This window comes from Conger conger, chromosome 9 (assembly GCF_963514075.1).
Source record: "Conger conger chromosome 9, fConCon1.1, whole genome shotgun sequence".
Taxonomy (NCBI): domain Eukaryota; kingdom Metazoa; phylum Chordata; class Actinopteri; order Anguilliformes; family Congridae; genus Conger; species Conger conger.
The window spans coordinates 29,582,690-29,595,995 of NC_083768.1; the positions used below are offsets into that span (position 1 = coordinate 29,582,690).

A 13,306-nucleotide genomic window follows, 5' to 3' on the forward strand; every position below is an offset into this window, starting at 1 on the left:
CCTCTCTCTCTCCCTCCCTCTCTCTCTCCCTCCCCCTCTCTCTCTCTCCCTCCCTCTCTCTCTCCCTCCCTCCCTCCCTTCCCTCTCTCCCTCCCTCCCTCCCTTCCCTCTCTCCCTCCCTCTCTTCCCTCTCTCCCTCCCTCTCTCTCTCAGGCGCCACGCTGTGTGTGATCTCTCAGGACCGCAGCTCTCTGAGGCAGACCATCGTGCGTCTGGAGCTGGAGGATGAGTGGCAGTTCCGCCTGCGGGACGAGTTCCAGACAGCCAACTGCAGCGAGGACCAGCCCCTGTACTTCCTGACGGGCCGGCACATCTGAGCGCCCCCTCCCGCCCCTCCCTCCTCCCCGCAGGACGATAATCACTGGCGGAGAAGCCGTCCGGCCGGCGCCGGACCCACAATCATTTCCCGCGGCTCTGCATACTCCACGCTGCACTATAACGGGGACCTACGCGGACCCAAACTCGCGAGGACCCCTCGGGTGTCCTCCGCCTGTCCTGACTGCAATTCAGTACGACCCTCGGCGATGCAAAATCACGGGCCAACGCAAGGCCAAAGGAGGGTCTTTCTTTTCTTTTATTTGGTTTTTCATTTGAATTTTTTTGCACGGTTTTCCCAGGAGGTGACTTGAATGTTATTTTTGTGTGTTTTATTTATGGGAAGGACTCTTTTGTGTTGCAAACAGGGAAGCCCCGCCCCAGCTGTTGTATATCCCGTACTGGACACACTCTCTCAGGGGTGTAAACGTGGCTTAACTTAGGTGTTACTTTTTAAGGCAAAAGTAATGGACGCTATGAATGTCAATGTTTTCGCATTGTGTTGAGCAAGGTTTCACAGCATCCCGACTACAGAGGTAGGGCAGCATCACTAACTTTGTTTTATTCTTCTGCCCCCGCCCCCCTCTCCATACACGGAGGACAGCAAGCATCAATCAAACAATACTGCTACAGGAATATTGCGACCGTGTTGTCATGAATCAAACTGTGACAAAAGACTAGCCTTGTGCTGAAGTCAAAACCTTCGGGATGCCAAACGATGCAGTAAGAACTCATTTTACTGCTCTTTCTATTGTGCCTTCGATCTTACAACCTGGCAACTCTCACCACACAGACCCAGCCTCTTGTAGTTTCAGATTTATTATCTTAAGCACAGTAGCTAACAAATGGTTCTGGCTAGTGGGAAGACTACTGGAATTCATGTGCTCGGCTCTTAGCTGCCCTTTGGCTTGTGTAGTTCATGTCTGAAAAAGTAGTTCCCTGTGCACTGCCTTAGGGAAGTGACAAAATCCCCAGAGTACAGCTGTCACTAACTTTGGGACTAACAGCATGCTTCTGCCACCTGCTGTCAAGATCCGCTTTGCCCGAACTGTTCTGTTTACACATTACTGTGCCTGTAGACCAGCTCTTGCATAATGTTACGTGCCTGAAAGTATTGACGGCTTCAGCTATACCTCATCTACCTGAAACCTATTTTTATTGCATACGCAGGTTCTTAAGACAGAAATCTGCGACTGAGGGAAATAAAGCCGTTTACTGCAGTCGTCACACCATGTCAAATCAACATGCAGATTTATAAATACCCCAAATACGTGGGTAGGAATGTTTCTGTTTGTTAGTGCACAGGGTATTCCATACAATATGCCTTCTGTCATTTTCTTGCTTTATTAGATGTCTCATTGCAAAAGCAAACTTTTTCAAAGACTCATATCAGTATTTAAGATATTCAGGTTCAGTACTTTTACGCAAGGGGTATTCACCCTACACCCTACTCTCTGGTCACTTTACACATTCTCCTTTTGCTGAGTAATGCTGTAACCACTTTCCTGTCATTTTTAGTAAAAATGGGATCATACTGTAAGTCTTAATGGTACAAACAGTGGTACTAGGTCAATAAAAACACTGAAACTAATTTATGACAGGGACCGCTCACTGAATTTCTTGAAATGAAGCTAAAAGATTCTGATCTTTCAGTGTACTGCCTTTGACAGTGAGTGGGTTAAAAAAATGAGTATTAAACTCATGTAAGCAGATTCAGTAGGTCCAGAATTATACAAAAAAACTAAATAGGCACCATATTAGTTTGAAAGAATGAAAATTATTAAATCCAGTCCATTGTACATAAGCGGTGTTGAGATACCTACCTGGGCCTTCAGATCGTATGACGTTGTGTCATTACATTTCAAATAAAGTTGGTATAATAACAAAAATAAAGTCTGTGTGAAATAATGGCATATCCTCTGTCTTGATCTAGTTACCTGGCACATTTTGGAGAAATTGATACTATCATGTGATAAGCTTTGTTAACATTATAAGAGAACTAGTACATTAAACCAAACCTAGAAATGCAAAGGGTTCTGTAATTTTGGTCACTTTTTTTCAGCAAATGTTGATTATTAAAATATTACTGTTTTGTGATGGCCAAGGCACAGAGGATCCACTGAGATTCATTTTTTATGCTTTATAGATAAGCCTTGCATTTCTGTTATTAGAAATATTTTATTTCAATTCAGATATTTTTTTAGGAATTCAATATTACTGCACAATTTATCTTGAACTGATAATCAAGCTTTTTTTAAGGAGGTAGCCATATATTATGTGCCCAAGCAACATTCCGTAGTGTTTTTAGCCTTGGGTGAGCCCGTAGGAGTAGATTCGCTCTGTAATGTTGGGGTGGTATTTTCATGCTAGTACTTTGCGGGGTAAGTGGTAGTTTTCTGGCTATGTCTTATTTGTGTCTTGATTAAATATTGTCCAGAGGACCCTATTGACTGCTTTGGACTGATGCAGAAGTTTCAGTGCATGGAAGATTCATGAACAGTAAATTCAACTAGAATCACCCAGCCACTGTGCATATACACTGCCAATAATATATTCATACAATACATTCAAATCCATTATAGCACAACAAAATAATCGTAGTGCCCATCTAAAGAAAAAATCTGCCTGTTAAAACTCAACTGTGCGGTTAACAATTAGATGTGCACGTTACACAATTTGCTGTTAAAAATGTCATATGTAGTTGCTGTTGGTTTAAAATAAATATTGTATTTGTTTCCTTTTTATACCACCGGCGTCGTTGTCGCCTGAGTGATCTACCTCATGTTTACCGTTTTGTTGATTCTGTGAACACACGACTTAGAATTGTGATGGTTTTTTTTGGTTGGATTAAATGAATGTAATAAATGGTAATAAACTTAAGTTCTTTTCGTCAGGTACTTACCACGTGGCATCCTGTGGCACATGCTTTATTCAGAAGGAAAATGAATCCCTTGTTTGTTCATTTCCATCAGAGGAATTGCTGAAAGCCTCCACTTTTCAGAATGAATTACATTTGGGACTTTTTTGTAAATAGTCACATTTATTCACATTTCATTGAGTGAAAGTTCTTCACAATTACGTGATGCAGACAGGTAAAGTGGCTGACGGAGTGTGTTATTTTTATGGAGGATGATTTGTTCAAATATTTTCTTTACCGTTCTATTCACTTTGGTTCTGAACAATGACATCCTGATTCAGTTTATATTCGAGTGGGTTTATATTTCTGCTGACTTGAATGAAAAGCTGACTTGTAGTAAGGGTAGTCCCGTCATGTATCAGAAGAGATGGGTTTGGTTTCAGGCCTCTAGTGCACAATTGCACAAGCATACACACAAACACACACACACACACACACACACACACACACTACCATTCTAAAGTTTGGGGTCCATTCAAATGCAGAGAATTTTAGTATCTTGTAGGACGTCATGGCATCCAGAGGATATGCAACCAAATATAAACTATGTATAAAAAGCGCTGTAATTAGTACATGGTGAAACCAAAATGTATTTTTAAAAAATAGCCTTTAATAAAAGCTCTGCGTGCGCTTTGACCAAGTATGAATTGTTTGATTACAAAGGTGATCCCAAACTTTTGCACGGTAGTGTATAAAGCAGCTTTTGGTCATAGTTATTTTTTAGAAACATTACATTTGATGCATTTTCAGAGGTCAGTTTTCGATAGGAGTGAAAATAAATTTGGTTCAGTTGGGGAGATTGAAATAAAGTATACATAGCAGCTATAATATTACATGATAAAAATGTACTTGACAATTTGTCAGTTGTGAAAAAATATTTCAGGAAATATAAACTGTGCCGTTTTATATTTTCAGCATCCTGCACTTTGAAACATTGAACCCATATAACAATTAACTTGATTGTGAAGATTTCATTCACAATTTGCTTTCATTTCTCAAAGAAAGAACAAATTCTCAAAGATTTTCTCAGGATTTTTCACATTAACATAAAGCTTTTCTGTGGCATTCCCATATAAATCATGCTGTTAAATTACAGGAAGTTTTCCAAACAACACTTGCTTGACCTTGCTGCTTGCTTGATCTGCAACTGAACTGCAGGCAAGCTGGAACATTGTTGTGTTTCAGAGACATTGTCTTTCTGTTTCCCAGCAACCTCAGCATAACAGCATTATTAATGATCATTCAATGGATTCAAGGCATTCCAGTGGTCAGGGAATATTTATCCAGTGGTTTAACTTTGTTTTACTATATTTGTGGGCCAGTGTCATTGATACATCGTCCTTCAACAATTTGGGATGGCATGGACTAATATGTGTGTCGTGTTTAGATTCAACCAGCGATCTGCAGTCCACCAGGCTTCGGTACTTACTTAGGCACTGTACTTCTGCACTTTCAAACTGTAGGTACCTTATTGACTAGAGCAGGGGGTTTTCAACGTTTTCTAATCCAGGAGCCCCCATCCAGGGGACCCCCTCCATTATAAATTTTAAATATATATTTTAGAAAATTCCACAAATCTGCCGGTATATATATAGTCATTGCTAGGCCCGCACGGAATCCGCGGACGCAGAACGACGAAGACGAACGTTGAAAGTCATAAACAAGTGAAAACAACATTGTCCCCTCTCGCAAGTTAGTAGTACAGTTCCTGTGAATTTTGGGGTTTTGCTTCAGAAACTGAATTTTTAATAAATCACCCCACAAGTTTTCAATGGGGTTGAGGTCGGAGGATTGAGCTGGCAACCCCATTACCTCGATCCTTTTTTTTCTGGAACCAAGATGTTGCTCGCTTACTAGCCTGTTTGTGGTTGTTGTCTTGTTGAAACACCCATTTCAGGGGCATTTCCTCTTTGGCATACGGAAACATAATCTCTTCAAGTATTTTGATGTATTCAAACTGATCCATGATCCCTGGTATACAAATCCAACAGTGTAGTATGAAAAACATCTCCATACCATGATTTTTGCGCCACCATACTTCACTGTCTTCACAGTGTACTGTGGCTTGAATTCAGTACCCCAAGACCCGAAAAGGACAATTTTACTCTCATCAGTCCACACAATGTTACGCCATTTCTCTATGGGCCAATCGATGTGTTCCTTGGCAAATTTGAACGAATTCTGCATATGCACACGCCCAACAATGGTGGTTTACGCTTGTTTTCTTCCGCTTGTTTCAGGTTTTTGTTGCCATTTTTAAGCATTTGATATAATTCTTATATAGCACTTCTTTATACGTTTTCCCCTCTCCCAATCAACTTTTTAATGTTCAAAAGTAGATTTACTATAGAGGAGCAAAGTGGGCTTAATTTATGTGCAATGAATACGGCAAGGACTTCTTTATACGTTTTCCCCTCTCCAATCAACTTTTTTTAATCAAATGACGTTCCTCCGAACAATGTTTGGAACGGCCCATTTTACTTAGCAATTCAGAAGGAAATATATTTTATAACAATGTGTGAAACATTTGCTTCCTTCTTCCATAATAAAGGACAATTAATGACACCTCATTTTTAACAGAATGAAAAATCACACACATTCTCTTTAATTCACAGCAGTGTGAATTAAACTCCACACTGCTATTATTTGGAACACGCCCCTTTCAATGAATGAGTCAATTACTCACAAGCAGCGTGCATGTCATGACAGTTTGGTCTGTTGTTTTTCTCTTACACTACTACATCTACAAGTAAAGTGTTTGCCATGCAGAAATATCGCTACTATTAATAACAGTGGTTCATCAGGTAACTGATATTGTACTACTGTTTTCTTGAACACAACTGTAGCTAGCTAGTTCGTATTAAAAGTGAAAGAAAACAAACAATAATGTTCAAAAGTAGATTTACTATAGAGGAGCCAAGTGGGCTTAATTTATGTGCAATGAATACGACAAGGACTTTTATAGAATGGGGGCGTGTACATTCTTTTGTAGTTTGTCAGCACTACGCAGACTACCTCGAGCGGCAAACGCTACCTGTGGATCTCAAGTCACTTCCACAACATGCAGGAAGCGAGTACCACGTTACTACTAGCTTGCTAACATTTTTAATTTGTTGAGAATTTATCACGAAATTGGCTGAAGTTAACACTAGACAGATTTGCCTGTCACAACGATTATCTCTCTAATCGCCATTTCTGTCACTAAAGGCTACGTAAGTAGCAAGCCCCCAGTAGGGTCTCCCAAGGCAAATTGGTCCCGGGGGAAGGGCCGGACTAAGAGCAATTCAAAGACTCCCATGATACGGCCACACAAAGACCCAGTTACCTCGCCCGGAAAAGGGAAACCAGGGCCCCCTGCTGGAGCCAGACCCGGGAGGGGAGCTCGTCGGCGAGCGTCTGGTGGCCGGGCCTTATCCCATGGGGCCCGGCCAGGCACAGCCCGAACTGGTCACGTGGGGTCGCCGCCCTGTGGGCTCACCACCTGCAGGGGTCGGCATCGGAGTCCGGTGCTTTGTCCAACGGGCAGTAGGCAAAGGCGGAGATCCGGGCGTGCTGATCCTCGGCGTCGCAGACTGGTTCTGGGGACGTGGAACGTCACCTCTCTGGTGGGGAAGGAACCGGAGTTAGTGCGGGAGGCGGAGCGGTACCAACTAGATATAGTTGGGCTCACCTCCACGCACAGTACTGGTTCCGGAACCAAACTCCTGGAGAGGGGCTGGACTCTGTTCTTTTCTGGAGTTGCTCAAGGTGAGAGGCGCCGGGCGGGTGTGGGGATACTCACAAGCCACCGGCTGAGCGCCACTGTGTTGGAGTTCCACCCGGGGAACGAGAGGGTCGCCTCTCTGCGACTACGTGTCGCTGGGGGGAAGGCTCTGACTGTCATTTGTGCTTATGCACCAAATGGCAGTTCAGAGTATCCGGCCTTCTTGGAGTCACTGGGCGGCATCCTGGAAAGGGTGCCACCCGGAGACTCCATAGTTCTGCTGGGCGATTTCAACGCTCACGTGGGCAATGACGGAGAAACCTGGAGGGGGGTGATTGGGAGGAACGGCCTGCCTGATCTGAAACCAAGCGGTGTTTTGTTATTGGACTTCTGTGCTGGTCATGGATTGTCGATAACAAACACCATGTTTGAGCATAGGGTAGCTCATAAGTGTACTTGGTACCAGAGCACCTTAGGCCAAAGATCGATGATCGACTTTGTGGTCGTATCATCAGACCTGCGGCCGTATGTCTTGGACACTCGGGTGAAGAGAGGAGCAGAGCTGTCAACTGATCACCACCTGGTGGTGAGTTGGATCAAGTGGCCGGGGAGGCTGCCGGACAGACCCGGTAAACCCAAACGTGTAGTGAGGGTGAACTGGGAACGTCTGGCGGAGGCCCCTGTTCGCGAGGTCTTCAACTCCCACCTCCGGAAGAACTTCTCACGCATCCCGGGGGAGGCTGGGGACATGGAGTCTGAGTGGGCCATGTTCAAAGCCTCCATTGCAGAGGCGGCAAGCAGGAGCTGTGGCCAGAAGGTCATCGGTGCCTGTCGGGGCGGCAACCCAAGAACCCGCTGGTGGACACCAGCGGTGAGGGAGGCCGTCAAGCTGAAGAAGGAGGCCTTTCGGGCTTGGCTGGCCCGGGGGTCCCCTGAAGCAGCAGACAGGTACCGGGTGGCCAGAAGGGCTGCAGCTTCGGCAGTCGCTGAAGCAAAAACCCGGGTATGGGAGGAGTTCGGGGAGGCTATGGAGAAGGACTTTCGGTTGGCCTCGAGGAAGTTCTGGCAAACCATCCGATGACTCAGAAAGGGAAAGCAGGGCTTGTCTCAGGCTGATTTCAGCAGGGGAGGAGAGCTGCTGACCCGGACTGGGGATATTGTCGGGCGGTGGAAAGAGCACTTCGAGGAGCTCCTGAACCCGAACAACACGTCCTCTGTGGAAGAGGCAGAGCCTGAAGACTCGGAGGAATCTGCACCTATATCCCTGGCGGAAGTTGCTGAGGTAGTCAAAAAGCTCCTCAGTGGCAAGTCGTCGGGTGTAGATGAGATTCGCCCTGAGATGCTGAAGGCTCTGGACATTGTTGGGCTGTCTTGGCTGACACGCCTCTTCAGTGTCGCGTGGAGGTCGGGGATAGTACCTGTAGAGTGGCAGACCGGGGTGGTGGTCCCCATTTTCAAGAAGGGGGACCGGAGGGTGTGCTTCAATTACCGGGGTATCACACTCCTCAGCCTCCCTGGGAAAGCCTACTCTAGGGTACTGGAAAGGAGGCTCCGACCGACGGTCGAACCTCGGATTCAGGGGGAGCAATGTGGCTTCCGTCCTGGCCGTGGAACAGTGGACCAGCTCTTTACCTTGGCAGGGTTGCTGGCGGGGTCATGGGAGTTTGCCCATCCAGTCCACATGTGCTTTGTGGACTTGGAGAAGGCTTTCGACCGTGTCCCCCGGGGAACCCTGTGGGGTGTACTGCGGGAGTATGGGGTACCGGGGCCATTGTTACGAGCCATCAGGTCCCTGTATAACCAAAGTGAGAGCTGTGTCCGCATTCTCGGCACAAAGTCAAGCACGTTTCCGGTGGGTGTTGGACTCCGCCAAGGTTGCCCCTTGTCACCGGTCCTGTTTGTGGTATTCATGGACAGGATCTCAAGGTGCAGCCGAGGTGAGGAGAGTGTCCGGTTTGGTGACCTCAGAATCGCATCGCTGCTTTTTGCGGATGATGTGGTTCTGCTGGCTTCATCGGACCGTGACCTTCAGCACGCACTGGAGCGGTTTGCAGCCGAGTGTGAAGCGGCCAGGATGAGAGTCAGCACCTCCAAGTCCGAGGCCATGGTTCTCTGCCGGAAAACGGTGGATTGCTCCCTCCGGGTTGGGAACGAGTCTTTGCCCCAAGTGAAGGAGTTCAAGTATCTCGGGGTCTTGTTCACGAGTGAGGGTAGAAGGGAGCGTGAGATCGACAGGCGGATCGGTGCAGCGTCAGCAGTAATGCGGGCGTTGCACCGGACCGTTGTGGTGAAGAAGGAGCTGAGCCGGAAGGCGAAGCTCTCGATTTACTGGTCGATCTACGTCCCAACCCTCACCTATGGTCACGAGCTTTGGGTAGTGGGTAGAAAGAACGAGATCGCGTATACAAGCGGCCGAAATGAGCTTCCTCCGTAGGGTGGCCGGGCTCAGCCTTAGAGATAGGGTGAGGAGCTCGGACATCCGAAGGGAGCTCGGAGTAGAGCCGCTGCTCCTTCGCGTCGAAAGGAGCCAATTGAGGTGGTTCGGGCATCTGATCAGGATGCCTCCCGGGCGCCTCCCTTTGGAGGTTTTCCGGGCTCGTCCAACTGGGCGGAGACCCCGAGGGAGACCCAGAGCCCGCTGGAGAGATTATATATCTCTCCTGGCCAGGGAATGCCTCAGGATCCCCCAGGAGGAGCTAGAATGCGTTGCTGGGGAGAGGGACGCCTGGAATACCCGGCTTTGCCTACTGCCCCCGCGACCCGACTCCGGATAAGCGGGTGATGATGGATGGATGGATGGATGGTGTTTGAACTCGCCGTCTCTCTCACTCTATAACATAACCTAATAAATTGCCGATGACAATCGCCGCATCTCACAATCCGGTGGTGTCACTCTGCGTATGTTTTGTTATTTCGTTTTGGTGCGTGTTTTAGCTTTTAAGCCTTTTAAGCCTGGCCTTTTTCTTCCTTTTCCAGTACATTCTAGGACATCTGCCTCTCTAGTCCCTATCTATTTTCTCTCTCACTATCAATTTAGCTTTACTGGCATAATGTTGCTAAAAAATAAACAAAGAATACATGTATTTCATACATTTAAAGCACAATAAACTGCTTTTAATATTAAGCTGTGCTTGCTTGCATCGTGTATATGTGCTGCTGCATCATGTGAATTAGTTGTAACAATAAACATAGCATTGAACGATAGTAAAATTAACAGTTGGTCTGTATTACTACATTCACTCACTGAGCACTTTATTAGGTATAGACTTCTACTGCTGTAGCCTTTCCACTTAGATAGTGGGTCACATGTTCAGAGAAGCTCTTTTGCATACCACTGCTGTAATGTGTGGTTATTTGTGTTACTGTCTCCTTCCTGTCAGCTTTGAGTAATTCTCCTCTGACGTCTCTCATTAACAAGGCGTTTCTGTCTGCAGAACTGCTGCTCATTGGATTTTTTTTTGTTTTTTGCACCATTCTTTGCAAACTCTAGAAACTAGTGTGCGTGACAATCCCAGGAGAATTTCTGAGATACTCAAGCCACCCTGTCTGCCACCAACAATCATTCCATGGTTAAAGTCCCGTATCTACATGATTTTATGCATTGCACTGCTGCCACACAATTGGCTGATTAAAAAAATCACTGAACATCACGTGATAAATTCTGAACAAATTCAAAATGTTAGCAAGCTAGCAGTAATGTGGTACTGGTCATTACATATCAAGTCTGGCCAGGGACCTCCCAGGAGACACCTGTTATGGCTAAAAACCAAGGATTAGAGGAGTAACCTTTGTGGACTGAAACCCCCAATTCCAATATCATGGCCAAATGTGTCACCCCACAGGACCAAGTCATGGCCACAATCAGCCCTGGCTCTATCAGGGGCTCTGCACATTATTGCTAAATTATAAACAAATTAGTGCTACTGTATTACCATTGTTTCACCATGTAGGATTTAAACCAGCAGTAGTCTGTTACTATGCAGCACTGACTTTCACAAAGAATATGAACAGAATCTCTGTGGCACCCATAATGTCCCATAATGGCTGTTGTGTCAGCCTCTGGTCCAGCTGGTCATTTGTTTGAATCCCAGCAGGGTACACTGCCGCTTTGCCCTTGAGCACTGTGCCTCTCCGAAGGCACAGCCAGCTGCGAAAGTGGGTCACAGTGTACAAAGTAAAGATAAAAGTCATCCTGAACAAAAGCACAAAGCAATACCCTGGTAGCTGCAAGTCAGCAGCTCAGCATCACTGAAGTCCACCTGCTGTAATACATAAAAAATGGAAACCGAGGATGAGTCATCTAAAGAGGCATGCTGTCTTCACGCAGGTGATATCTTCTCTTGCAGAGCTGCGAGACATGAGCTCCCACTGTGTCAAAAGGACATGCAGACTGACAATGTGCTGATGTTCCAATGTTTTTTTTAGAAGAAAAGTGTATCAACATTTTTTTATTTCAACACCTCTTTAGAGCTAAGGGAGTAGAGCAAAAATAAAACACAACTTGGCTTTCCACCAAAGCTCAAACATGAAATTGACAAAATAAAATTCTTAAGAGAACAATATAGTCATGACAGCTAGTGGGCGCTATTGAGGTGAAACAAAACAAACCACATACCTGTAGAACTATTACCCATGGATAGCCACCCAAAATGGCACTTTACACATGCCAAAAACATGGCACATCAGCTCAATAAGTGTCTGTGACACAGATAAAAAAGGTAGTCGGGGGGGGGGGGGGGGGGGGTTGGGGGAGGTCTTGAATGTGGGGTGGATATTGTGATCAGAGTCCGGGGGGTTCAGGCCTCTGTCAGGCTCCCATGTAATTTGAACTCTGCAGTATGTTCTGTCCTAACGTGCTAATGTAATGAGTGAGACAAGCTGAGTCAAACTCACTCAGGCAATCTCAACGTTTAAAAAATGGTATGAGCCACCATAGGGGTGTTTGAATTTGTAGTAGAATCTTAGATGGGGAAACGCAGACTTTGAATGATGAATTCACGTTTCTCTGAATTTCAGAAGAGTACCAGTTTAGCATCACTCAACATTAAATGTTCATACAGGCCAACCTTTCTGTACAGTGTATAACTAGTTATTCAGCTGTATTCAACGTACAGCTGAATAAAATGGTGTCTGATCAGACAGTCTCATCTGCATTTTTCACCCGCGGTTCAACTGTACTGTTTCAATCCGGTCGTTTAAGGACAGCGTTTTTCCTCTAAACTGCTGTGGAATAGTGTGAAGATATTTTTGGATACCCAACTCCCAGGGAAGGATGGCAGCAAGCAGGCGAGAAACTGACAAGTTGGGGCAGCAATTTAATATGATGAGTGAGGAAATGGGCTTATGACCTACAGGCTGTAGGTTTGATTCCCAGGGCGGACATTGCTGTTACACTCCTATGCGAGGTGCTTAACCTGCAGTATATATCCAGCTGTATATAATATGATACAACAGCTCTGGATAAAAGCGTCCGCTAAATGAGTGTAATGCGATGCAGAAGCCGGAGAGGGTGGCCAGTTCTAATCTCCGAACAGATTGCTTCAGTCCCACTTCCTTTATTTTACGACACGGAGCTTCCCAAATGGATGCTGTTTCTGCCATGCTGGCTTCTACCTGGGATGTCACGGGAAGCCCATGGGAAAACGGTTGAGGAATGAAAGGTTTCGAGTCCTCAGAATACACCACTGAGACGCTGCACAGTGGTGTCGTTGTCCTCTGATATGTCCGATCGAAGCTTTAAACGTAGAGTTGAACCCGAGCACGGGGTTAATCTTTCAGTGACAACAACTGACTGCCTGGGAGCATCTGGCTGGGAGTAACTAATTCAGGTGTAACACAAGAAACCCTGGCAAGCAAGCTCACCCAAGCAGAAAGGGCCCTGAGGGGAACAGACTGTGCTCATAACCAGAGGGTCCACTGGGGATCCAGAGGTTGGACATTTGTGTCTAAACCAAACAATACATGTGTAAAACAAGCTTGAAAGGGCCACAGATCTGATGTGTGCACTTGACAAACCCTATAAAATGTTCTCCCTGGGGTTGGGTTTTCAAATACTGTACTTTTAACCCTCCTATTATGTTTGGGGTCAATTTGACTTAAAAATCAGTTAGTTTCATATTGATACTGTATGATTTTTCTAATTTTCTAATTTGGTGGGATTCAATGGTAAACATGCAATAAACATGCTGCTATGCTAAGTCATATACCAACTTTGCATACCAATCTGTCATGTGGGGTTCTTTTGACCCTCTGTAACTGTATAAAATGTAAGAAAAGAAACAACCATTTTTAGTTTTATGTCAGATTTCTTTGCGGATGATGCTGGTGGCACTTTCCCATACAGGTGCCACACTTTCACTCGCTGTACCTTA

General features: G+C 45.6%; 1 protein-coding gene across 1 annotated transcript in view; it reads left to right on the plus strand.

Annotated features, from left to right (window-relative positions):
- greb1l (GREB1 like retinoic acid receptor coactivator) overlaps positions 1-3,219 on the plus strand; it is a 58,112-nt gene extending 54,893 nt beyond the window's left edge. The window contains exon 34 of the mRNA XM_061254631.1: positions 154-3,219. Within this exon, the coding sequence (XP_061110615.1) occupies positions 154-317 (164 nt within the window). The 3' untranslated portion in view covers positions 318-3,219. The remainder of the gene's footprint in view (positions 1-153) is intronic.
- The last annotated feature ends 10,087 nt before the right edge of the window (positions 3,220-13,306 follow it).